The sequence below is a fragment of the Ciconia boyciana genome, chromosome 3 (assembly GCF_034638445.1).
Source record: "Ciconia boyciana chromosome 3, ASM3463844v1, whole genome shotgun sequence".
Classification (NCBI taxonomy): domain Eukaryota; kingdom Metazoa; phylum Chordata; class Aves; order Ciconiiformes; family Ciconiidae; genus Ciconia; species Ciconia boyciana.
Window position 1 is genome coordinate 99,829,532 of NC_132936.1, and position 27,846 is coordinate 99,857,377.

The 27,846-nt window shown below is 36.5% G+C and overlaps 1 protein-coding gene across 3 annotated transcripts in view; it reads right to left on the reverse strand.

The window, feature by feature from the left end:
• Positions 1-3,409: 3,409 nt before the first annotated feature.
• The window catches only part of PLEKHH2 (pleckstrin homology, MyTH4 and FERM domain containing H2), a 56,554-nt gene continuing 32,117 nt past the window's right edge, over positions 3,410-27,846 (reverse strand). For all 3 annotated transcript variants that reach the window (XM_072856797.1, XM_072856799.1, XM_072856798.1), the window contains 19 exons: positions 27,490-27,626; positions 26,281-26,391; positions 25,930-26,016; positions 25,252-25,410; positions 24,513-24,593; positions 21,340-21,519; positions 20,429-20,537; positions 20,180-20,292; positions 17,732-17,911; positions 15,809-15,906; positions 15,159-15,336; positions 13,169-13,324; positions 11,636-11,733; positions 11,106-11,247; positions 10,220-10,365; positions 8,499-8,628; positions 7,508-7,594; positions 5,650-5,787; positions 3,410-4,546 (listed from right to left, as the gene is read on the reverse strand). In XM_072856797.1, the coding sequence (XP_072712898.1) occupies positions 4,364-4,546; positions 5,650-5,787; positions 7,508-7,594; positions 8,499-8,628; positions 10,220-10,365; positions 11,106-11,247; positions 11,636-11,733; positions 13,169-13,324; positions 15,159-15,336; positions 15,809-15,906; positions 17,732-17,911; positions 20,180-20,292; positions 20,429-20,537; positions 21,340-21,519; positions 24,513-24,593; positions 25,252-25,410; positions 25,930-26,016; positions 26,281-26,391; positions 27,490-27,626 (2,513 nt within the window). In that variant the 3' untranslated portion in view covers positions 3,410-4,363. The remainder of the gene's footprint in view (positions 4,547-5,649; positions 5,788-7,507; positions 7,595-8,498; positions 8,629-10,219; positions 10,366-11,105; positions 11,248-11,635; positions 11,734-13,168; positions 13,325-15,158; positions 15,337-15,808; positions 15,907-17,731; positions 17,912-20,179; positions 20,293-20,428; positions 20,538-21,339; positions 21,520-24,512; positions 24,594-25,251; positions 25,411-25,929; positions 26,017-26,280; positions 26,392-27,489; positions 27,627-27,846) is intronic.

A 27,846-nucleotide genomic window follows, 5' to 3' on the forward strand; every position in this document is an offset into this window, starting at 1 on the left:
ATGTTTTTGGTATCTTGGTATACGAAGCCAGTGCTGATCTGTAATCAGCAATTACAGGTGGTGAAAACCCTGGACAAAGCTGCTATTGCTCTGCCAAAGAAAGCAAAACTAAGGTAGGAATTGCTCCTGGCACTGTGATCTACGCATATATTGCTGCAACAGCAAGAGTGTAACACTAAAAAGCAAAGTATTTTTACAGTGATATACTCACTGGCAGAGAGGTCGCAAATCTGGAAGATGCTGCAGTACAAATCTGAGCTGGAAAGCAGTGTGTAAGGCTGTGCAATTAGTAAGTTGTACTGAAGTGCAATCTGGAAATGAAATTGGAGTTTTCAGTATTTTATGTTTCACCTTACTCAGTTTCATTTCCTTTGCCCTAAGAAACTGTAAAAAAAATACTTTTTTCTTCCTAATTCATTATTACTGAGTTACTAATCACCTTAGTTAAAATCAACTCAAACTAATGGATTGCACTAAGCTGTATGGACTATTAAAGCTCTACCTAAAGCTTTAAGTGGTGCATTCCTTTATGCAAGGATGAATTTTTTCCTTCAGGACCTAACCTATAAAAAGTGTGTTAGTTTTTATAGGTTAGGTCCTGAATACTGAATACCAAATACCTACCAACCTTCTTTTATAGGTAAATATATGCCTCTATTTTAAATATAAACCAAATTTAAATCTAAAATAACAGAAAAACACTGATTTTGTGGATTGTATTAAAACCTCAAATCTTTATCATTTGCCTGCTGTACTACAGGAGTAAAATGGTCTTGTTTTAGGAATGAGCAGTTTGCTTACTAATACTGCTGCACAAAAATTGACAAGGCAAAGTGAAGTTCAAGTAATATATTAATTTACGTTGCCTTCCAAATATTTTCAAATCAATGTGGTTGTTTATACAGAGAGTTACCAGTGATCTATGAGTTTCATTGACCATTTATAGATTGTTGTTACTGACCGCTAGCTCAAAGCAGGCACAAAAGATGTTCTGAAGTTCGTAATAGAAGGTGAAGTCTCCTTACACGTGCTTACACATTAATCTCATCCTAAGAATATTTTTACAGCCTGTGTTCTGCAAGCCTTGAGCATGGGAAGTTCTTCAGCATCAGTCACAGAGGTCACTGCTCATTTGACAGCTCCCATCGTATCATCACTGCTTAAGATTAGAAGGTGAGAAAGGTCTAGTTCCTACCTGAGCTTTAGTCATTGATTAATTAGCATGGTGTGAATTGTTTTGGTGGATGACTCAAGACTGAGGTGTGGATCACTCATGAGGCTTGGGCTGGGTGGGGAAGGCAGAACAGATTATCTGCCTGGACTCTGAAATTTTCAGCTTTGCTGTCTTACATTGTGTGGTATCCTTTAAGTAGCTGGGGAGCTAGATTAACATGGAACAAGTTCCCTGAGACTTGCACAGCTGTGTTTGCAAGCCGAGCTGTTGAAGTGTGCTTGCGTGTGTAAGAGACTTTACTTGCCCACTCTGTTAACTTGAAGGGAAGTGTCTGCTTGCGGAGGTTACTACCATACTACGGAAACCTCACTCTTGCTAATCAAAATCCTGGAAGAAACTTCATTGTTTAGTGTGGTGTTGTCTTGGCAACTGTGATTCCGAGTGCATTTATTTCATAACAATTAATGCAGCATTTCTGGTAATGTGACTATATGGGATTAATGGTGACCTATAGTGAGCAGTTAGTGGCAGTAAGTCTGGAAAGTGCTGCCAAGAAAAGGGAAACTAAGGCATGAATTGCTTCTGGGACTATGATGTAGGGGTATACTGCAGCAGCAAGAGCTCAACACTAAAAAGCAAAGCAATGCCTAGAGGCATCTACCCAAAGGCAGGCAGGAACGTCATACTATACTTCATAGATAGTATGCTGCTTTATAAAACAGCTGTTTGTAAGGCTGTAAGTGTTAATGAAAACTGTTTAAAAGACTCAAAATCTGCATATCAGCTGTGTGTATTGTTTATCATGTTGTCTCCAAACTTAACAAAGATTTTAAAAACTTCATTAACAAGCTCACTAGCAACATGCTCCACTTTTTTTGCCTTCTAAAAGAACCTGATCTGCCACATTCATTTAAAACCGGGCAATTAGGAAAGAATTACTAGTTGGAGTATTCTAGCTTGATGGCTATCATAATTTCATGATGATGTGAAAATTTCTGTATTTGTAAATTGCAGTGTCTAATCATCATATTTGAGAAGCTTTAGACCATGACCTGTGTATAACCCATGCGGTAGCATCTGGTTGAATTTGCACACACAACACTCCCCCCCTCAAATTGCTGAAAGTTAACTATTCTGCTGATTGCAAAGGGCTGTTAATTCCTAGCCCGATTACACCACACTATCTTCATCACTTCACATGGGATGCTGCACAAAAAGATGCTGCAGTTTGTGCCAGGGTGTCTTGTAGCTTCTAATATGCTTTCCTTCGTGATGGCAGGAGATCGGCCGCCCACTAGGAGGTAAATCTCCTGCTGCTGGCCCTGCCTTGTTGAAAGAGAAGGATCTAGCACCACAACCACCACCAAAGGCTAAAAGTTACTGGGAAGCTCTTCCTGCATTGCAAATGTGAAAGCATCTACATAATAGTATGCTTGTTATTCGCTTGTAATTTTCAAGACAAAGCATTGGCCCAGAGTACCATTCATAAAACGGTGCCTGAGTCCTGCAGACTTAAGTAGCTGTGGCAGGACTTTTGAGAGCTTTCAGAAGGAACGTATTTATCGAGTCAGCTTGCCAATTTGTCTTTCCACTTTTTAAGAGCATGTTCTTTTCACAACGTGTATTTCCCTTCCAGTCTATTTTAATTCTTCAGGATGATACTCCCTACCATTCACAGAGGGCAAACAGCTGAAAATTCCTTTTCTCTCAATATGAGTATGTATATATCTGAAAAGTTTAAATGTCATAAAACAAAGGAGATTTTCAACCTTCAAATATTAAAATTAATCATTGTGAAATTAATTCGGTTTAAGTAATTAAAAAAACCCCAAACAATGAAGGCTAGCTATAAGGGATTAATGATCCATTATCATTAGCATGAGCAGAAGTGGAAATTGTGAAATGTGTATGTATCGGTGATTTATGTTTGACTACCTTCTCTATGGTTGGACCTAAATTATCAGAGTATGCTGCTGATCCATTTCAGAGCCTGCAGAAGTGGCTTCCTTGCATGGAAATGAAAATGTGAGGATTGGAAGAAAAAATGGGTGTAAGTTCTATATACTTGACCCTACGTAGCACTGAGGCTTGCAGCTGAAAAAGGCAACTGGAAAGTGCTCCCAGGTCCAATAGTGCAGATCCAGCATTATGTCTTCAGTGTGCAACAACATTATATTAGTATTATAATATGAAATGTATAGATACAAATGAAAACCAAAAAGTACAACTTTCACAAAATATTATTCTGAATCATGGTATATACATTATACACATTATACATGGATTTTATATGTCACATATGCCTCCAAGTTTAGACACAACAGTTCAAGCAATGTCTTTCTGTGTTATTCTTGTGTTTTCAATTGTAAGTTATTCTTGCATCTGTATTATATTATTATTCTGGATTAAAGAAGAAATTAGGTATGGGATCTTGTTTAACAAAATGATACTAAATACAGTGCCTGTCCAATTTAGATTTTTCCAAAAGGCTGGGGCAGAGAGGGATTACTTAGAAATTTACCAGACCAAGGCTGAAGAGTTGCCAAGTATAACAAGAGTTGCCTGTCTAACAAAGGCTAGAACGTATCATCAGAATACTCTTTAGATTTATAGGAGTTACATGACGTGCTTATGGTTTTTTTTAAAGGAGAAGCAATTACACAAATCAAACGATTCATTCTTTTTAGTCCCATGGTGCTTCTATTGCAAATAAGGAGGGGTGCTGGAAGTGGAAAATATTCTGTGTTTGACTTTTTTTTTTTAAACAAAAATTCCTTTTAAAAATGAAGGTTATACAACTTGTATAATTTTGAAAAATAGAGATGAAGAGTTAGAGTTGAAGACAGTTTGGTCCCTGAGTAAATATCTGGAAAACAACTAAAATCTATACAATTGTTCCCAAGGCCAGCCTTCCCCATCACTATCAAAAGACACATTTATTTTTGAGTTGTAGGCACAAGCCACCTCCAGTAAAGCATAATCCTTAAATTGGCTCTCATCATTCCAGTTCAGGCCAGGGATTTAATTAAAGGGCTCCTCCTGTTATATACCACTAAAATGAATGTAAACCTGTCCGCCTTTCTTTTGGTTGTGGACCTGCTTACGTAAGCTCTGTATTGTACATCAGAAAGTTTTCAATCGGTGTGGAAACCCTGTAACAAAGATGGATTATCATGATACATAATCCTTTCATAACAAAGTGGGACATTTAGTTGGTCTGTTGTTTGCAAGAAGTGGCTGACTCCCCGTTTCCTTGAGTTTCTGTCCACTTTGAGGTGTCAGTAATGCTGGAGCAGAGAGGTGATGAGCAGCTCCTTTCAGCTGATGAAAGTTGTTAATATAGCTGGCAATCAGTAGAGTGATCTCAAGAATCTATAACAGGAACATACAAAACTCTTTGAAAAATACAGTGATGTGTTTTGACTGCTGAAAAAATAGCTAACTTTTTAGCAAGTGACAATCACCATCAACTGGAAAAGTACTTGTACTTTATCAAACAAATTAATGATGAGGAGAGAGGAGATGCCTAATAGAGCTTTTTTCTATTGCTCCTTGCCAATTATGTAATGTTATTCCCATCAGTATGCTGGATACTTTGTCTTCCACAGTCTTCAATGATTCAAACAGATGGTTTCTTTCACTTTGAGAGAGATTTTGAAGTCTGAAAGATGACGCTCTTAGAAAAAAATTTCATGATGTGTTCCCTCAATTTTGCTAGAAAATATCTAGTGCTCAGAGAACTAAAGATGCAGGGTGGATAAAAGGAATAAAGACTTCTGGGAGCTTTTTACCATATTTTCTCTTTGCAATCCACACAACCTTGCCTATAAGGGCACAATCTGAGGGAAACTTGAACAGATGTATTTTACTATGCTTATTTGTATGAAGAGTCGTGTTTTGACCCAAATTTATAAGTGGAATTTTGTATTCTGTTTCATAAATTGTTCTGACTAACAGCAAAAGACTTCAAAAATCTTTGCTTTTTTAAAAAAAATAGTCAATCTTACCAGTGAAGAAGAGAATCTAGATTTAAAAAGCATGAACAGTTTCTTTACCAAAGGTAAAAATATCCTAGGATTTTTAAGAAGTGGCTGATCTTTCAGATCTCGTGTTCTACAATTCCACTGTAGAACACAAATGTACCTTCTAAAAAGTTATCTCTGATGCTGATCAAGCAAACAGAGTAGTTTTTAGATACTGCATATACTTCCTGTCCTTAATAGCCTTCTTCGTCCTTCTATGAAAAATTTGGAATGTTATAGACAGGGACGTGAAAAGGAAAACATCAGTAGTGTCACTGTTAGCTCTTATATTACTAATTGTTTTGCTCTCTAAAACCATCTGGCAAAAGTCAATAATCTGAGAATGCTAGGAATAAAGAAGGTGTTTCATCTTTCACATCTGTTAAGGATTACCCACTAGAAAAAGTAGAAAAGTAGCAGATGGTGGGAAACTATTTCAGGTAATATACCAACCTTTGGTTTTGTCATGGCAAAAAGGTGTTTTTCAGTTGATTTGTTCTTTGTCTGAGCATTGTTAACAACCAACATAAAATCATCTTGATAGCCTCCAAAAGTCATCAGACTCTTATATGTATATGTAACTGTTAATCGCTTAAAAAAGAAAACAAAAAAAAAAACAAAACGGAGAGCTATAAGCAGGACAATGCAGGAAAAGCAGATTATGACATATACTTCTTAAAAATATAATTACATGTATATTTTTCAAAATGTTGTTGTTAGCCTCTTATGAATCTTGAAATTAATTACAGATTTTGGGATAGCTTCATTCAGACCTTCACTATGAGGAATTTCTATTGCAGATGATAACTCTTATAAATTTGACCTGTTTCTATTCCAAATTAATTAGATCAAAGATATTATAAGTAGTTTTCAACTCAAGTGTGTAATTGAATTTACACAAGTCTTGACTGACTTTGAGAGAAGTTAATCTTAGGAATTCCATTTGAAATCAAAGTAGTGTCTAAATAAATTAAATAGCAGATTATGAGACACCTAAAGGAATTTAACTCCAGGACTTCTTTTTGTGCAGTGATGTAGTTTACATACACACAAATGAAATTAAATTCTGTTCTCTTTTTTTCACACCTCTGCTGAAACATAAATGCTCTTCAAGGCTCCTCTGCTTTCCATGCCTTGGCTCTTATTGTTCAGTGTTCAACAAACACTACACTAGTGGCCTTTCAGTCTATGATTAGCATTTTATTTATCATTAGGACTCATATTAATGTGCTGCAGATGTCCACACTTAAAATTCATCAGGAGATAAGATCTGTACAATAACTGACTTAACGTCCTTTGGTTACTGAACCTCTTTTTGCCCTTATTTTGAAATAATGTTTTCTCTAACTACCCCTTGCAACATCATTTCTGATACCCTTGATCCTTCCTACAGGAAATCAGAATATTCCCTGGAAAGGGAGCATTTCCTGAATGGCAAGTAAGGCCTGCTGATATTGTAAACTGGCAGTGCTCTGCAGAAATGCCATAGCTAGCTCTATGAGTAGATAGTGTTTATGGAGCTTTCTGCAGTCTGATGCAAGCTCATTTTGCTTGTTCTCTGAACAGAGCTGCTGTTTGCTCTCATGTTGTTTTATTATTTCTTTAACTGCACAGAAACGTAATGAAAAGGCCCATATCAGTACAATTATAAAGTTGAGATTTTAATTTTCTGATATTCAGTATTAGCACTCGCTAATAGCACCGTGCCATTCTGTTTCTTTGCAGGATATAAATTAAAGCAGGGATCTTCTCAGGCACTGTTTTTTTACACTGATTACCATGAATCGTTTTCTCTGAAAACTTTTATTGCAAATCAAAGAAAAATCAGAGCCTAAAATGACATAATTAAATAACACTGGGTTATATTACCTACTATTAAACAAAAATAATACAATGAAAATAACAATCTTTTAAAGTAACTGCTCTTTGCAGAGTATGTATTATGAATAATAATGGAAAATGAAGTCTCCAGGAAAAGAAAATTAATGTTATTGTAAGAACTCTAACTATGGATCTCCTGACATCTGAATGATTAAAACATTAACATTTCATTAAAAGATATAAAAACTGTATCTGATAAACAAAAATAAACTGTGCAAAGAATTCATTACTTATTTCTATTATTAGTGCTACTATAATGATGATAACATTAAAGCATTTTGAAAGGAATGAATTTTTGCTTTCAGAGAAAGACTAGATAACTTAGCGTGGAAGGCTAATGCCATCTTTTATGTAGTATGGTGGTGAATCTCACCATCTACTCAGTATTAAAATCTACTTTGACGAAAATTAAAAAAGACATTTCAGTTACCATAGAGCTGTAATCTAGGATGCTTATACCATCTTCATGTACAGCAAACCATATGAAGGACTTCTCAACTGACGATGTTGCTAGAGGCTACAAAGAGAAATGTTCTTTAATTACTACTTCAAAATGAGGCAATATGTAAATAATTATTAACTCTCCGCTATTATAGACCTCTCTCCATCCACAGACCTTACTGAGATTTACACTGGGAGGGAACTGATGTAAAGGAACTGAAGTAGCTGCCCAAAGCTATGTAGGCAGCCAGTGGCAGAACTATGAACTCAACGTAATCCTCTTGAAGCCTCCCCCGGTACTTAGTCCAATTAAATGTATAGTCTCATTAATAAAATAAAAAAAAAGTCAGGTGTTTTAAAGTTTGTTCACTAGCACATATGTCTACATATGCAAAGAACAGAGTGCTGATAAGCAATTACATATATATATATATATATATATATATATACTGGGATTACCTAATAAAACCTAAGGGGTGAGGTGACAGTTCTGTATAACATAGCTGTTATTTGAATCAAGAGAATTAAGATACTAGTGGTTTAAGAGAAATTGAGAGAGGCCAGCACAGAAGGGAGTGCTCTAAATACCCTTAATAACATTTAGTGTTTCTGCAACGTTCAGCTTCCATGGCCAGTTAATGATGCCTTTTCAATATTCTACTAGTTATCAGGTAAAAGAAGTCTGAAACAGAGAGGCTGTCTCAAACTAAGATATAAGAAAATGAAAAGATACCACCTAGATTAATAATGTAAAACAAGCAATAAGGGTATTGGAAAGTTACTATTATGGTATACTTGGCTATGGTAGTACTATGGCTATTACATTTCACCAGTATATGGCTTAAACAAGTTAGTAATTTGACAAGAGATTCAATCAGCACATGTATAACACCCTCATTTTCAACAAAAAGGTATTACTATTTGCAACTTTTATTTATATTTTAAAAAACCCACCACTCAAACTCAGTAAAGTTTCTTACTTTTGCTGCAAACAATTTAGCACCAAAGAAAGACCATTTTCTGGCTACAGTGAGATAAATGCGCACACAGTCTGCAGCACTGTGCCCCCGGAGAGCCATCCATCTTGTAGACAATCGCTGACAAAGCTGTCTGTTGAAATGAAATATGTAATTTAGTTATTGAAAGGAATTTAAATGCTTACCCAGAGCGAGTTTAATGAGCAAAAAAAAAATCCATTTGTTAAAATGATAATTTAATACAACTATCACTTAAACAGTATTAAATAAATCCAAAGCGTCATTTCATATTTTTACGCACATGAAAATTACGAAGTATCTTCTAATTTCTGCAACATTATGATTAAATATTGATGTAGCAGTTGCAGCATAAAGGGAAAAAGTCTAGTACAGCTTTTAATGTGTCTCTACAGATGATCAATCTACCTTTATCAGTACTCAACAGCTATGCCAGTTGTCGTTCCAAAAATCCATCCATCTTAGCACGTATCTTTACCTGTGGCTAGTAGTAGATGTGGAAGATACAGCTTAACACTACTCTTTTTTAGTATATCTGGGCACTGCTACCTAAAAGGGTGCTTCTGATGCATGATGCGTTCACACTGGCTCTTTTCTTTTGTGGCCCCATGGTGAGTTGGTTCAATAAAATGATCCTATGGAAAACTAATCCTCCAAAAAAAACCCCAACCCCAGAATACCTTTCTAGCACATTGACTTGCAGGAATGACTCACCTGGGAGCCACAAGATTATTAGATGCAGCCCAAGAAAAGGGAGGGGGAACGTGTAGCAAAGGGAGATCTTTCACTTGCAGCTTACTCTTACTGGAAGTTTATGAAGTCAAACTGCACACTTAGCAAAAGAATACAAGAAACAGGACAGGTATAGAGTGATTCTTTCCCTCCCACAGACTTCCAGCTCTGGCAATTGGTAGTTTAGGGACTACTTGGACAGTTCAACAGGTGTTTTGACTTAATCCTCCATGAGTTAGTCTAATCTAGGACCTCTTAAACTTTTGTCTTTGAAATTAATTGCCTAACCTTCTATTTGTTGTGCGTATACTTTTGAATGCCGCTATTATCTTCTGTATGTAATAATGTTACTTTGTGCATTTGACAATAGCTTTACATTTTCTCAACCCTGTAGTGAAGAATGAGGAAAACATTTCTATGATGTTTATTGGACTTCAAAATTGCTATATCATTGACCTTGGATAATTTATCACACTGTTCTGCTCTTCTTTATGTTAATAGGTGTTAATTGAAATGACTTGCAGATTATTCATTTTAAATTAAGTGATACCTTACTAGCAAGTCCACTAGGTTAACATATTGCCAATTTGACTGGCTGCCAGAGATTGCACATTTGAATAGCAAACACTCAGATCAGATCCTCATGTCCTTTACTTTCAGTAGTTCTTTAGTCTGTGCACAGACTTAATTTAGATTTGCTGAGTAAGAAAAATAAGAATTTCAAAATCGCTGGGTTTTGTAACACTATGTAGTAACTTGTACAGCTTTTGCTGGAATACGTGCTTAATGATGGTCCTCTGTTTAGATTAGAAATGTACAGAGGGAATGGGTTCTTCAATTTAGCAAGAATATGAGTTTCAGACACAGGTTTAGGGAAATATGGCATAACAGTAAGTTGTACCTAATGACAATTTAAAACCTCCTCATTTCACTCCTAGATTTTTAGAGAATATGAGTTGCAAAATACATCTCACCTTAATTGTTCCTCTGAACAACCATGCCTGTATCTCTTAGGGTAGAATCTCTCCAAAACTTGTTTTAACATTTGGTTGGACTTGGACTGGGAAGTGACTTGTCCTGCTGGAGTTGAGAAAGGCCGTTCAAAATCTCCAATCTCTACCTAAGGGAAAGACCACAAAGAAGAAAATTTTTTTTTACTCCAGAGTAATTTTCTAGCTGGGTATGAGGAGCTATCTTTTTTCCTCTGTCTTGCCAAGTATAAAATGAAAAACAGTTTGTCAATTCATGTGTATTTTTCACTGATATAAAAGTCATGTAATTAATTTTATTTTTCTTATTTTATATTTACCATGGAAAAAAGATAAACATCAAGTATAAATTGTACAAATATAATACTTACTAGTTCTGCTCCAAGATTGCTAGATCTCCAGCTGACACAAAGCAGTTTAGATTTATTGAGTAACACCATCAAATAACTTTCTCAATAACCTTCCCTTGAGCCTTTAATTTTTTAAAAATAAAACAGATCTTATCAAGACCATGTCTAGGCTTTCATTAAACAGGTGTTACTTTGGTGTATTAACTTGCAGAAATCATGTAAGGAATAGTGAATGAAGAAATGGTACATGGTTACATGATATTTAATCAAAGAGGGTCTGACTGTGTAGGAGGTAAAGCACATTTTATCCGTCCTGGTGCCAACAGCAGCATACACTGTAAAGCATTTCCACTGAAGTACGGAGTTAGCCTTACAGAAAGATTCCAGCCCAGTCTATTTCCTGCACTATCACGTGTAAAAGGTGGAGGTCACTTGACTGTCAAGCAATCCTGGACCAGTTTCTTTATTCAGGTTTTTCATCTGTAAAACTGCTGTGTGAGTCATTAATGCACAAGGATTACCTGAGCTAAAAGAGCTGTCAATTCCATTGCTAGTTCTTTGTTTACGGGGAAGAGTCCATTGACTATTTGATCATTTGTCTGATATACTAGCAGCAGCTTCTCTCTGTCTGTCTCCCCATGGACTTGAACCGAAAAATAAAGCCTACAGAAAAGACAGAAAGTTATTAAATAAAGAAGATAGGGAAATGCATTAGCCCTGAGGATTAGCAGTATCTGCTCTGAATGTGACATGTTTATGTCAGCATCAAAACACATTAGCAGAGCAACACTTGTACTTGAACCAGCGAGCAAATATTTAATTTCAGTCTTCTGAGTTCAATGTTGCCTTTTTTTTTTTTTTTTTTTGGCAGCCCTGCTCACCTCTTGAGAACTAGAAAAAATTAACTATAGGTTTGTTTTTTTAAAACTCTCCAGTTACACCTTTTTGTTGCAAGCTTTGAGTCAGACAGTATTCTTCAGATGAAGAAACTCTGCATAAATTAAAACCAAATCTTGGGACAAGGCAGAGATATTATACTTGCTATACAAACCTATTTTTGTAAGTAAGGCGGACAGTCCTGGTGCCTTCGCATTTCCCAGGGTGTTGTTCTTTGGAGGCTTGCTCCCATTTTGAAATAATGTCACAGATCTAGAAGGAAAGCAATACAAAACTGACTTTGCCATGTATTTCTCTTTGAAAACAACTTTGAATGGAAATTGTCTACTTATTTTAATATCTTTTACCTATTACATATCAGAAACATACATAGCTTGAATTTTTAAACTTACTGAAAGATAACTTTACTTGCATTTCTTAGTTGGAGCATTTAATAATTAATGTTTTTGTTGTTTGTTTATCCTGCAACACACACATTACCTTTGAAAACGAGCCATAACATGCTTATATGGAAAGGCCAGGTACTTGATTCAGCAGCAGCCAATGAATGTGTAATTATACAAAGTGAGTTGTTCTATAATTAACCAAATGCCTTTGATCTCTGCCTTCTCTTTCTGCTGCATGCTGGAGTTTTTCAGGTCCTTTCTAGTAACTGCTGTGAAGTTTATATGAAGCTTGTTATAAAGTGCAGCAATAGTGGTTCACAACAAGCAGTGTAGGTGGGTAGGTGGGCAGATGGGGAGGAGGTGGAACAGAGGGCCTGGGAGCCCTGCTGGGCTTTATGTCACTGTTCCTTCATAAAGAGCCTTCCTGGAAGTAGTAATGTGACCAGCTTCTGAAGTTGCATTTACCAAGAAAAGAAGTACATTTTTTATACATTTTGCTTTCCATATGGTAATTATTCTAGTAGGGGAAGAGAGCTGATCATGATGACCCTGCTTTTGTTTGTCACTAAGGCCTGGTTGTACCACACCTTGTAACTCAAAGTGCAGCTGCGAACGTTGGCCGAAGACTGCAAAAGAACCGCTTGATAGAAGCACAAAAAATTTCATTATTCATTAGTTGCTAAAAAGCTTGAAAAATATCTTGTATTTTATTAAAGTATAGATTATATTGCATTTTGCCAATCTTTACTGCAAACAATTTAATTCTAGCAATAGAGGGAACTAAAATTCAGAATTCAGAACAATGATAAGCCAAACATTGGAAATTTCCTGAACTGAACCCTTATTACCCTGTATTTAGATAAGGAACCCTTTTTTTTTTTTCTTCCCCAGGATCTCCACCCCAGTATGAATGACTTTTTGGACCTCAAATGGTCATCTTCTGGAGCTATACAAGAAATGTTAACTGAATCTCTAAATGCATTTTGGACTGCAGTTGCTTTTTAGTTTTAAAGGACTGTGATTAGTAACTGCTTACCTTTTCTTTTTTAACCCAGCTGCTACTTCTATGAATAATATCAGTCTCCTAGACAAAGCTTTTAAATATAGTTCACTGAATGAATTTCAGCAATTGAAAAAGCTATGGTTTTTTTTTAATCTTTCCTTTTACGTTATGAGGAAAAAAACCTAAAGACAGTTTTCAGCCTGAAAAATGTTTTCCTTTACATTGTCTGAAGAGAGCTCTGTAGAACAAAGATATTTTGTTGTTTTATATGCAGAGCTCATTAAAGGTTTTTGTTTACCTTGATATTTCCTTGAAGACAGTGCTCTATATCCTTGCCAGAGGGATCATCAGAAAACAGTGCAAATCCTGACTGAGCTGGTTTCCTCATTCCTGTATCCTGGTTCAGGGTGTTCAGAAATTCCTCCACTGTGGTAGAGGCATCAAACCCAACAACCTAAAAAAGCAGCCAAAATGTATTTTTCTATCAAACTTAAAAAAACCCACCCCCTTGCCATCCCCCCCCAGTCTAAGATATTGAAAGATAATACCTCTAGAATAACAGTGGCAATGTAACACCCATTCTGTCCCCTGTAAATAACTTATTGTCATTGGAAATAAAAAAATTCCATAAAGGGCTTGGAAAAGATTCAAGATCTCCACATGAGAAGTCAGTTTAGTGGAGTTTTTCTCCATCCAAAAATTGACGAACTTCCCAGCAGATTATACCTTACTGCATTTTGTTTATGAAACCAAAGTCACTGTCAAAAAGCTTCCACATGAAGTATTTTTTGGTTCTCTTTTCTTTGTTTATACTAGTTTCTTTGCACTTGCTACCCTTGAATTTCTGTTACAGAATCTATATAACAGAAAGCAATGTAGTATCTGAGCTTTTTGTGACAAATACCACTTGAAAAATGAAGAAAAACTATAATTTCCTACACTTTTCAACATGGTGGTGAAACGACTGAGATCAATTGATCGTTTTTCATCATGTGCAACTTCAGAGGGGTATTTACTGGCAGATCTACATTGGCAGATCTGAAATATTTTACAACTGTTGCTCTGTCAGTACTACATAGGCCAGTAATATAGAGAGCCTTCTAAGTTTTGTTCTCCCAAACCTGAATTTTTGTCTGTTGTTACTAGTATTACAGCATTTTAGCAAGAGATGGCAAATGGCTTTTATACAGATACTAGTTGCTGATGTTCACTTATATCTACTTTGAGTGTGTTTCTGTGTTTGGTATATTGAAGAAGGCCCCTTACCACTTTTTTGTAAAGAAATACCTTGAAAAAGGATCTCAGACTTCTATTTCGGGCTTCTCAGTGGTTGGAATTAAAAAAAATATCTGTTGAATCTAGCTTTAGAGATAAAGACAAGAGTTTTCAATACCACTATAATTGGTTATTTGCTGATCCCACTGAAGTAATTTATTGATTTAATTACAATTTTCATAACCCTTAAGTATACATTTTTGAGCAATAAATAACTGATGAACAGTTATTCCTTTTCTTGTTCAAACTTCAATTTTGACACCTTGTAGGATGAAATAAATACACATTGTTTTTTCTGTTTTACTGGGCAAGCAGTAAGCAGTTAAGAAACTTGGGAAAAAAAGCAGAGTTCTTCGGTGATCTGAAATGAAAAGTTTATTCGATATAGTTTTGATTTTATATAAAAACTTGCTTTCTGTCTAGGAATACTGTGAATTGTTAAAAAACTCTTTTCAGCCAGCTCTCATGGTTAGAAACACAAACCAGGATGTGAAGCAGTATGCGTGGAAGCTCATGGAAGGTTTCCTACAGGCTTTGACTGATGAAGTCCCAAAAGAGTCAGGAATTAAGCTGTGTTTGTTCTGTAACAAATATGGTTATCCTTCATGACTGATAATGGGAGTTCCAGCTGTGCTTCCAGGCCTTCAGTGAGATATTTAACTTTCAAGATGTCCGATGAAAGGAAGTGGAATTTACTACCTTTCCCTGTTCTTCAGTCTAATTCATTCATCTGATGGTCAGGTTAAATAAGAAACAGAACTTTAGTATTTTTCACTCTTAAGAGGTTTTAATTTTTTTTTCCTTCCTTTTAAAGATTTTTCCCCAAACCTTTACTCTTTATTGATTAAATCTGATTCAATGACCTTGTGCCTGCCATTGCTAGCACTGGCACAGGATGAAACTTGAACCATGTTTACCTTAACAATTACAATTCTGTTTCTGATATACTACTTCATGTATATGCTAATAGCAAGGGGTTGGGAGGTTAGATGTCATGGTCTACCTGACATTACCTGATATATGCCGTTCATGAAATGAACTGGAATACTGAAGGGCAGTGAATGGTGGTAGGGGTTTCTTAGAAGAGTGGAAAGGATTTCCATTCTGGAAGGTCTGGCTTCTCGGTCTCCATTCTGCTGGGTACGCTCTACACATCGCTGACAATATATTGCATATTTCCCAAATTCAGTCCTGTGACAAAAAAAGAAATAAGGCAATTCTTGGGGACTGATTGAAAGGATAGTAAACTGTGAGTAAATCTCTCTGGGGGTGCCAAATGGGAGGAGCACTCAGATTTCACTCTGTGAGCTTTCCAATGCATTTTTCCACGTGGAATTATAAACAGTTAGTCCACCAAGACCAACAGAATTGTGCCAAAGATGAACATGGCTCAGAGTGTTTTGTGTAACTGCCATATTTTGGTTTTCATGGTTTTGCAACATAGTCAAGAGTTCCACTGCAGAGTATTTTTCAAAACAGAGGATAACTTTCCCAAGTGATGTATAGAAGTAACATGTACTACAGTTTAGTAGCACTGGAGCACAATTCTACTCAAATTTATTTTAAAATATTTCTCAAAAGATCTAAAATATTAAATAAAAGATTGAAAATAAGGTACTTCACAAGACTAGTCAACTAGCTGGGTAATAATATTCAGGCACACCTGGAATCTGCGTTCTTCTTTAAATGAAGTTTAAGAAGCCAAAGGAATGGGTGCTGGGGCAGAAAGAGTCCAACACAGAGAGCCAAGAGCTGCAAGCCCTGGACAAAAGGAAGACATTCACTGTTTTAAACATCTTACAAAGTAAAACTCCCTGCTGTGGCTGCTGGCCAGCAGTGCAGCTTACTGTGCCAAGTCGAGTAACAGACAGCTGTAAACAGGAGTAAAAAAAACAAAACCCAGAGAAAAAACGGAGTAAACAAGCATGTCGCCTCATTGGAAGGCCAAAATGCTCTCTTTCTATTTACTTGTGTTTCCTTCGGGGCTGGAAATGGGCAAGCAGATCAGTTTGTATAAGAAGCAGTTAATACACAGGAAAAAAATACTAAGGCTGCAAGGCCAAGCACTAAGAAATGAGGAGAAGCCTGTGCAATTTTAATTCACCTTTCCTGTTATATATATTATGAAGCAATCCATAAGACATTTTCCTCCTACCAAGTAGATAGTAACTATTGAAAAAACAATTTTTCAATATTTTCGTATATTTTCATTGCTCAATATGTATCCATAGGGTTCACTTAATACAGACCGCTTTCATGTACTCTGGATATACACTTACTAACATTGCAACTACTTTTCTCACAGTTGTATCAATGCATCATACTGAAATTTAGAAAATGGGGTTTCTCTATCTTCATTTATCTGATTTACCTATTCCAATTAAATAGAAATTTGACAGCACAGGCACAGATATTCCCTTTCATCAAATACCTGTACTTTGATGGAGGATAGCATTGGCTCTGTTTCAGGAAGACGCTACAGTAGAAGCAAGTGTAGGAGACTACAGCATGAATTCAGGACTTAAAAAAATTAGTGTGAGGCTACAAACATTTTACTGAACATGTTAACCCTTAAAAATCATGCCAGTGGATTACAATAGCAACAATTTATTTATCTGTATCAGAGGGAAGGCCTTGCCAGTGGTACGAATGTACCAAAGAAGGATTATGGTTAGTTTAAATTCCATCAGCCATACGTAACTTCAGTGTGTGCTAATTGACATGAACGTGCTATGCCTGTTATAAAAGCTTTGTGCATGTTTTAGCAATGCACACATACTGGCCATATCCCAGATATGGGCTGTTCCTAGGTAACAGTTATGTCTGCTGGTCATGTTCTACTTTCTATGGCAAAAGAAAAATGTGTCTATTACAAAAGCCTTAATATAGTAATTTCCTTTCTCATTTTCGGATCCATCTCACAGTTCTGTAGGTATTCTTCCACCATATGCACTATTGTTCCAGTTCTGTTAATTCTACACAAACTGTAAGTATTAGCTTTCCTTTCAATTTCAGTTCATTTAATTGTTACATATTTGGATACCAGTGAATAGCTGGCAATGGACGAAGGTGAAGAATTTTAAGTATGTATTTATAATCTAGCATGCACGGTGCGTGCAGAACAGCATGACGTACAAGAGGTGACATCTATCTGAAACTCTGAGCGTATCTGAGATTCCACAATGTGGCACTACAGCTTTTCTTCACACTAATGCTACAGAGACATCTGCCATGTGGTTTAGCCCACCAAGCTTCCTGATGCAGCACCTCTCTTAGGAAAGACGCAGTAAAAGAGGATGAAGTTCTATGCATGATGTCTTACTTAACACTTTACTTGAAGATAGCCCATTGTATGTCCAGCCTTTAAAAACAGCACAGGCACAGATATACCCTGTCCTCAGATAGAAGTACTTTGATGGAGGATAGCATCAGCTCTGTTTCAGGAAGACACGGTAGTAATAAGATGTTATTTCAGGTTTTTATCTGATTTTAAGTAAGCAAATGCTACAGAAGCGTGGAGCCCCTTTACCACTCTAAGCAGTCTGTGCTGTTGAAATAGATACCATTAAAATCAATACTGGGTTACCTGTATCGGTCCTGCCTGGTTTTGTGGGTGTCGACGTCTAGTCTGTTTAATAAGCTGACAACAGATCTCATTTTGAAGTTCAGGATGTGTGAGGCAGATCTGCAAAGCACTTTGGGCCAAAGATACATGGTAATCAATGGCAGGAGAGTCAACTGCAGCGTTTATAAACAACTGGCAGGTCTAGATATAAAATAATAAACAAGTGAGTTTACATACAAAAAGCTCCAACAAATCTTTTAGATGTTCTGTATAACAAAAGTGTGCTGTAATTGAGGTCACAATGAGTCAGTTAACCAGTAGACTAAGGAAACTGCTGGCCCTGCAAAAAGGGGTGAAAAGGGGCCACAATGGATGAAAAGCTATACAGAGAGACTTAAGATAAAAACACCTCTTAAAAAACACACTTTTCACTCCATATCTAATGGAGTGAGCTCTAGCAGGAGCTGCAACAATTGTGGTGGTAGGCAAGTTTAAGGATATGCTGAACATAGGTTATCCCTGCATGGGACTTCAAAATGCAAGGTGTACAGCTCTCAGTGGTGGCCAGTGTAAAATGCTTGTGCAAGTAGTGAGCACAACATGGCAGAATATACACAGATGAGAAAACCACAACTCAGAGCCATTTGTTTTACATCTTGGCTTTCACTGGTATTTTTACTGTGGGTAAGTATAACCTTTCCTATCCCCAGTACTGTCTTAGCAAAGCCAGGTGTTAAGCATTTGTTGTGCTGTATTAGAAGAACGTTTACATGTCACTCATTGCATTTACTCTATATAATAGTTGATGAATTTTCAAGGTATATAAGCAAAATACAAGAAATGGATGGAAGCCCAATCTCTTTCTAGTCTATCTGAAAATACATGGATACACAGGACTAATTTTTATCAGCAATGGAATAACTGAAACATGACTTGATCTGTTTCTAAATCAATTCCCTACCTGACAAACTGATTTATACAAAGTTTCAATAAAGGTCATACAAGTCATCTCTTATTTATTTATTTTAGGCAAGTGTCTGTGATTTCAATTAGGTCTGAAATATATTTCAGAAAGTGATTTCCAAATAGATATAAATTTATTTTTATCAGAGAATTACATTCCCTTTTAAATTTTCATGCTGCAGGATTGCAGAAAATAAGATGGATGCACTTCTTTAAAGCGCTTCAAACATTTCAGAGAAACAAGCTGGAAAGTTTGCCTACAAGTGGCTGTGACTGAACATATGGTGCTTTTCTTCAATTCCTTTCTAGATCCGAACCACTACATCAAAATTCTCCAGATAGTTGATGCTTCAGGGAATTTGGCCTTTAGACTTGCATAAATTCTGTGGAGAAAGTTCATTTATCCAAGCTCCATACCTTCCAACTTGTAATTTATTTCACAACGTACAGAAAAAGGAACAGCAAGATTTTATTTTGTCTCTGAAACAGACTTTATAGCCTGGCTATTAGTTAATGTTCAGGAGTAGTTTTACCTGGGTCAGGGCAGGCGAGAGGAGGAAGAAGGTTAATGGCATTGCAGCATACTCCCTGCAATAGGAGTATCATAGATATCAACCACCTATCTGGCCTTTCACTGGGAAAGATGTAAGGTCTTACTGGCATACAAAAATTCTCAAGAAACTAGCTGTGGCACAGCAGTTATGAACCATTACGTGTCTCTTAATCAAAAAGCCTTTTCACTACTACTGGGAGATATACGTATGTGTATTTTTAAAAGTGTATGAAAAACTTTAAAAGTGAATTCAAAAAACTGTTGTGAAATACTTTCAATAATTTTACTCTGTAATATTCTATTTATATTACTAGAATACCTAATCAGTCTTTTAAAAATAGCTACTTTATATGAAGAAAAGATTTTCTTTTTATTAAAAAGAGCAGTAGAATCTCTGCCTTCTAATTTTGAAATAATCCATGACTTGCTTAAACTTTGCTTTGTTTTTCTTCCCATTTTTAAAAAGTCTTCTAGCTGATTTAAATATATCTACAACAAAACTTTTGCCTACCATTTGTTCTTCCTGAAATCAAATTGAAAAAAATAGTATTTCAGATACAGATCTCTGAATAGAGAGATCCATCCATGCTGTTAGGTTCTCTGGGACTTATGAACTTCATGATGAAATTATGATTATCCGTGATGGCTGTGGATTTTTCTACTAACTTGCACTGTATCAATAACCTCAGTAGAAAGGCCAAAAGATGAAGCCTAAACTGCTCCCTCACAGCTAAAAGTGATCTCTTTACACCTGAAGTGATACTCTTTGGTGAGATAATATGGGGACACTCTGCTACTGTCCATTAGTTACCTCCACTAAAGATAAGAGTAAACTCCTCTTTTCTTTTTCCCTATCGGTTGAACATCTCTAGTAAGCCAACTAATAGCCACTCTTTAGCTAAGAGTTAAAATAGTAAGTCAGTTAATAAAAAAGGCACCTGCTATGGTTTTACCTTAAATAATTTAATTGCTTCAGTTTGCAAGGCTTCTGATGGCAATGTTGTAAGAGGGGAAGCAATTCCTTCTTTGCTGTGGCAAAGGGTAGGATGCCTCCAAATCTGAGAAGCTAAACAGATAAAATATGTAGGTTTTGCAATTAATTCAGTTCGTAAGTAAACGAATTTATTAATTTTGCAATTAATTCAGTTCAGTCAGTAAATAAGTACTAGAAGATTAGTATGTTGAAACAAAAACACACTTACTGGTATCACCTTCCATATTTAATAATTTGCAAATAAGTTGTTCAAACTCAGATCCAACATTTACAGTGGTACTTCCAGCTGCAACTGTCAGATGATAACGCCACGTGTCCTAAAGCAGAAAAACACACAGCAGCTCACTCATTCTGTGTTGGAGGGAGCTGCTTCATCAAGATTTTGCTGTCAACTTGAAACACAGCCATATGCTCCTGTTGAAGCCCAAAGGCGTTTGCCTTTGTTTGAATACACCTGTATTCATGGTCTCTGTTACAAATACTAAGCAAGTAAGATTGGACAGGGCTCTCTTCAGAAGTCGTTTACCCTCAGAAATCATGGCTAATTATCAGGGCATTTTTTCTTTCCTCTTCAGAAAGCTAACGTAAGTGCCTTTTTATCACTGCCACATCCTGCTAACCTGGGGATAAGGCCAGAAACCAAAAACGAGGTTTAAAAGATTACCTGAGAACAGTGAAGCAGTAATAATAAAAATGGTTCTAACCATAGCTCTCATTTCTCCTTCACTTCAGTAGGGCAGTCTTCCCTACTGTTAGTCTTAGCACTGAAAATGGATAACAGTATCCCAAAACCTCTCAGGAAGGTCTGCTACAGGTCCGTCTACAAGTTAGTGTAATGTGAGCATAATTCTCCAATTACAGCATCTTTCGTATTCCGCACCATGTCCTTATGTAGGCAATTTTTGTCTATTTTAAAAAGGATTACCTACAACAGCATTGGTTCGCAGACAGACTCTGATCAATGTTAATGAAGCAGGACCTTCTCCTTGCTTATTTTATCAAACTACAAGCCAGATGACTTGTAGGTCCCCCTCCTCCTCCTCTTTAAGAAATATTCATAGCACAGCACCATACTCATAGACGTGTTACTGAAACTCAATAAAAAAGTCCTTTTATTACCTTCTCATGTTTGGATCCTATAAGAAGATAAGTGGGTCCTTGATCTTTGGGGTGGATAACAAGAGTGTAATGTGTTGATAATAAACTACGACCACTAGCCTCATAATCTTCATCAGAATCACACGATCTATCAACTTCTTCAACCTTCGCCTCAGAAAGCTTGATTTGACCAAGAGGAAACTAAAAGTAAATATTGGAAGTGGTGAGAAAGCAAATATTTGCTTCAGTGCACACTAATTTTATATTTCTTATTCTACAAATAGAAAGAAAAACATGAACTGCCATCAATACCCATTTGTATTTATTCATTTTCAGTCCTGCCGAGGAGTGTCAGATAAACCAGCTGTTGCAGACAGCAGCAAGAGAATGATATGTGCCAAAGTATGAAAGTGAGATTTTTATAAATTCTTTTCCAGGTCTGCTTCTGTACCTCGTTAATGCAATAAGTATCTGTTAGGGCGAGAGAAGTAATTCCTCAGAGTTTCCATACCTGGTTCCAAGCAAAACTTCCCTGGGTCAAGCCTAAAATAATCCTGTCATTTCAAAGGACAGCAGTGTTGTGTTGACGTATCTATTTTGTTCATGCTATAAATTCACAAGGTAAATTTTTTGCGTGGTAGACCACCTCAGCTGTTTTCATTCTTCAGTCTGACAGATCACAGCACTTGAGTCTTAAGTTGTATATGTAGTTATGATCATTTATGAGGAAATATTTTATAGGAAAAGCCATTCAAAAGGAAATTTTCACAGAACTAATTATTTCATAGTCATTATCAACAGGAAGGCACAACGAACACAAATACAGCATGCTATTGTTTCTGTATCGTTTGTGATGTCTAGCAATGCTTAGTGATTCAGCAGAAAGAGAGGGATGTTTCCCTTTAGTAGAAGGATGGCTGCGCACTACAGTAACTAGCATCTTATTTGTGCCACGTTCAAGTGTAAGCCTGAAGTTGTCTTGAAATATCAACAACGGTGAAAAGAATATGAGGCTGACTCTTAGCTTCTCAATAATACTGTTTAAAAATTGAAAATACGATACTGGAGAGTAGCTGGCAAGTTTGACTCAGTCTAGGGTGGGTTTCTTGAATAGTGATTTGTTAAAGTGAGCAGTTAATAATACAATCATTTTGAAGAAAACATCACGTAGTGGTGGCTCTCTATTCCAGAAAGGCTTAAAGATGCATGTGGTGATTTGTATTTTCTGTGGTGCTTCTGAAGCGTTCAACTTTTGGAACAAGATAAGATTCTGAGAATCAAGAGGTGCCATTTAATATACAAATAGTCAAGACTGATTTATTCACTAAGTTTAACTAAAAAACAGTTGGCTGACTTTTTAATTCCATTTTGAAAGGAGGCCACTTAAATGGACTCCATTACTATATTAACCACTGCAGATTGTGTAATTTGTTTCTGCACAGTCACATTCAGCTACAGCTAACATGTTTTTAATTAGCAAATTATTGAACATTAGAAATGAACTAGCTTTGGAAAACTTTTCATACCTATTCTGCTTACCAAAGCTAAATTCTTATTCTATTACAAACTAGCAAATTAGTTTCAATTTTGCTTTAAAAGGGCAGCAAAACTTGTTCCAAATGCGAGGGCAATATTCACAAGAATCCAGCAAATTTCTTAGATGCTTCTAAAGGGCGTGCTAAACCCCCCAGATCTTCAATGGTAAAAATGTGTAAGTTCAGGTACTTTAAACATAGAGATTTCTTCATAGGAGAAGAAGTTAATTTCAATATCTCTGTAAGATGAGCTAGAGATTAATACTCCAGTCATTTGATTCCCCAGCCCTGTATTACACTTTTAAAAAGTAATTAAAATAAAATGTTTTGATGGATAGTTACTACTATCTTACTCATACAGTTCTAGAAATAAGGTTTAGTTGAATGTTAAAAAAATGGCTAAAAAAGGAAAGGATAACAAAGGGAATACCTAGATTTATACAGAGACTACAAATTACTGGGTCCAGTATGATTATTTGGCTAGATTAGAAGCAATAAATGAGATTTTCTGTATTTTTTCTGAACTGTTATGGGTTATAATGGCTCAGTGGACTGTTACCATTTTGTCAAGTGTCAGCAGTCTTACTAGAGCTAAGTAATAAGGGTATGAATCAAATATTCATAACCTCAGCGGTATTAACAAGAATTCTTGTAGACATTTCCAAACTCTTGTTCCTGACCCACCTCCATTCATAAGATATTTCTTGATGACAAAATGCAATGCCTTGGGAGCATAAGGACAGGTGAAAAGTATGACTGGGAGGTGTCTTTTGTCCTGTCTCTGTACGTAAATATGGCTGGAAATATCAGGACCGACAATATTCAGAAGTGTGGGCAGAGAACTAAAGGTCAGGCCCAATGTGGAAGAGTCCGGTCTTGCTCTTTCTTAGCTCCTTGTGTCCTACAGAGTGTGGGATGTTGCGAGGTTAACTTAAAGCTGATTGGATCCCACTTCTTCCTTTGCTTTCTCAAACAGTGTTTTCCCTAGGTTTCAGAAATAATTTTCTCTTCCCTTTCTCTTGCCATCCTCCATGTCCATTTCTGTGCACCTCATCAGTTGTAGACAGTGAGCTCCTTTTCCATAATTCTGATGGGGAGCGGGAAAAGATCCCCCCCACAGACACACCTCTACAAAGCAGCAAACTGCATCCTGCTAGCCTTTTTTTTTTGCCTTTCTTGCAGCACTGTGGAGGCACAGTGACATACTGAAGAACAGGATTTGGAAGTTAATTGAGGGATAAAAAGAACATTTAACTTCTTGAAACTTGCAGCCACTGCCCACTGCAAACATACATTAGAAAGGGTCAGCTTCCAGAAGTAAATGACAGCCAGGTCTTTTCTGATGAGTCTCATGCCTGTCAGAAAGTGAGACCTGAACTGTCAGCAAATCAGTGTCCCCCTTTGGCTAGGGATAGGAAGATGCAGAATATATATTAGGTCCCATAGGAGAAGGAGACCAATGGGCGTGCCCTGGATTACTGTCTATTAGATAGGAACCTTCCAAGTTGACAGTCTGTGAAGTCTAAATGTTTGGTAATCAAGACCAAATGGGCATATACTACCCAGGCCAACTGTACCTTAATAAAGCTGTAAATATTGTTTAAAGTCTACATCAGTATGTTATCTTCCATTCACTGAGGAAACAAGTAAGGGACCTACCTTGTCTTCTTGATTACGGAAATAATACAGAATTTTTCCAACTAGGGTACACCAAACTCTTTTGGAATATCCATGTTTCACCTGAAATTACAGAACATTAGGAACAAGCACAGCCAGAGAAGTACAGACTACATTTCACCATCTCTGAACTTTGGTGATGTTGGGAATAAATGCCTTGTCTCAAATTCCTTTCCACATTACTAGACAAATAATTAAAACTGTGTAACTCTATTAACGGCATAAGAATTCAAGCATTAGACGCTGGTCCAAAGCCCAGTAAAGCCAATGGGAGTTGGCCTAAGGTAATGGAAGTTGAGGAAATGAAAGAATTGAAAAATTCCTTTTATACAGTATTTTTATTTTTCTTGAAATAATCCGTCTCAGTGAATAATACCAAAAAGAGAGCACTCCACTGAAGTTAGCTACCGAAACTTACACATGTGTCAAAGTACCATGTTGAACTACAATACCACTGAAGTGCAAATGGAGAACTCAACACAGGAACTAATGAATTAAAAAGACAAAAAGAAAAACCAAATCAAATCAAAGAACCAGAATAAAAATACTGCCCAAAGTAGGTGAGTTGGTAGTCCTTCTGTGTTCACATTGTAAAGTACTGGGAAAGCAAATACATGTCGGTTTTGCTTGTATTTTATTTTATTGCAGAGCCATTTTCATCTAGATACTATTCTTAAGAAATAAGGAATAAAGCAGTTTGGGGGAAGAAAAGTGTTCCTACCTTTGTAAGTAATCCTTTCATGGTTGGCTTGACTTCAGGCTGTATGAAAAGTGGACTGGCAGCCTGTATTTTAAGAACATTCTGTAGTACTTTGATCCATTCTTCTAAGATGTTGGGAGAGTCTGCAGTCAAGTAGTATGTTCGTTTTTCTGTGGTCAGCTATGTAGTAACAGAAGAGTCTTGAGCTTTAAGAACATTATACAGTCAACCCCACAGTGTGGGGGTTGTAACATATAGTACCCAGTGTAGTTTCACAACTTTAGGGGGTTTATTTTTCCCAAATCACTCTTCATTAATGAAACATTCAGTGGCCAGGCAGAGCACACAGACCCATGCCTTCTAAGGCTTCATCTGAAAAGTTCCAGGACAACAGAGTTGAGAAAACTCAATTTATGTCCTTTCAAACAACTTCTCTCAACTCTAGTGGCTGGCCTCAAGACTACTCTATTTATATCTCATGTGTGACGATCTGACCTTTGTAGCAATGCAAACAAGAGCACGTGTAGTCCTTTCTATAGTTTCTATAACTGAAATGATCCTTCAGTTTCAAACGAAGGACACTGATTAATTCCAAGTCCACACTTGGACTTCCAGTCCAATAGGGACTGGAACAAGGGGTTGGTTTTGGGGTTGGAGGAAATAAATACCCACTGAAACACAGATGAGAAAAGCAGGCACCTGAATTGTTTGTTTTCCATCACCCCTTTCAATGTGGCTAGATGCATTTAGCTCAATTTGACCTTGAGGTTTTCGAATGACATCACTCTGTATGGAAAGAATGGAAAAAGAATATTTTAAATCTACCAAAAATAGCAATAAATAATTATAGAACTCATTTAAACATTAATCTTGATAAATACTTCCTAGTTAGACATTGAGTCTAACTTGTACACCTCCTGAGGAACTGAGTCATGAATCACTCTCTAACAGCTCAGACACCAGGAATGCATTTCTTTTCCTTCTAGCAGCTCTAGATTCTCAGTAAAAAACAATCTAATATTAAACAGCAAATACATTACATGTACTTACTGGAGATTTGTAGTATAGTAATTCACCTCCTTTAAGCACAAACCACCGTCGTTTCCAGGTCTTTACTTTACCACTCATTTTTAACAGATATCCAGATTTTTCCAAAGGTTCCTGATTATTTAGAAGTCAGATAAAAAGTAGTCAGGTACGCATATATACCTATATTCCTCAGAGATATGTATAAATACACACACACACAGATATCTGAATTACTTAAAAGCATGCTAAACAATAATTACAGTATTTTATGAGACTTTTAGTCCAATGACAAAGTTTTTACAAGCATCAATTAAGACAAATGCCATGCATGTGGGATAACTAATTAATATCCCTACTTACAGTTATAGTACATGAAGAAGAGTAAGTGATTTGCCCAGAACTATACAAAAGAATGAAGAATATGATGATTCCTGATTTTACTTTCTGAGTATTCATATTAAACAAGGAACAAAATGAATACAGTGTAAATATATATTTTTTCCCAACTTCAGGGCCTAACCTGCAGACCAGATATAGAGCAGTGTAACTCAGAGCTCCACACAGACATACTTTTAGTGTGTACACTAAAGAGAATTCACAGGTTGGCTCTGTGAAGAAAGCTTAAAATAAATTATCTTTATCACCAGGCAGTCAATCCACTTGTATGTTAAGACACTAACTACTAACACAGGCCATTAAAAAACTCCTGGAGACAGACCAATACCCCATAATGGTTTGGTTTCTTTGACCTCTCCTTGCATGTTGCTCTACTTAGGACTCTCTGATGTGTAAAGTTTTCCCCGTATGAGGAAACTATAGAAACTTATTACTGCACATAGATTTCTACTGATGCCTCCAACTCCTTCAGTGGAATGCCCTTCTATTTCCCTGAATATTCAAATAATAATCTGAAGCTGGTTTTGGTATTTCATATGCAATCTGACACCACATCTGGTTCCAAGAAAGGAAAATCTTAAGTGCTTTGAATTGTCTTCTAGAGTTGTCTACCTATTTCCATTCATTATATAGAAAGCTCAGAATAATCCTCCACTTTCCTTCAATCATTATAGTCTTATATGGGTAACTTATTGTTGGTATATTTTGCTATTTGTACTCATAAGGCAGTCTGTCAGTCAGCAAGACTGAATATAGAGATTTGGTAGCAGTCTTTGAACATAAATATACACACAGCACCACAGGTACACTTCTGCACAGAACTTTAGTACTCACATTTTTTCCATTATCACTAGATGAGGAAGACGTCTTAGGAAGTTTCTGCTCTGGCTCTGAATAGTCTGTATCTACTGAATAGGCATCTGGAGGAATAGCATAGTCACTTTCTGAGGTCACAGAAGACAGAGACACACCTGTGTTAAAAGCAGAAAGGTGTTTCTTTATTTTTTTTATTACATTAGAAACAAATGAGATCAGAATAGCCATGCAGAAGGAATATCTGAGTAGGATCTGCAGGCAAACACAAGAATCAACATAAATCCATCAGGAACCAAGCATTTTTTTAAATATCAGCCTATTGAACTATTAGCACAGTGCTAATACCTGAATCCCATTTTCTTCATAATTAAACAG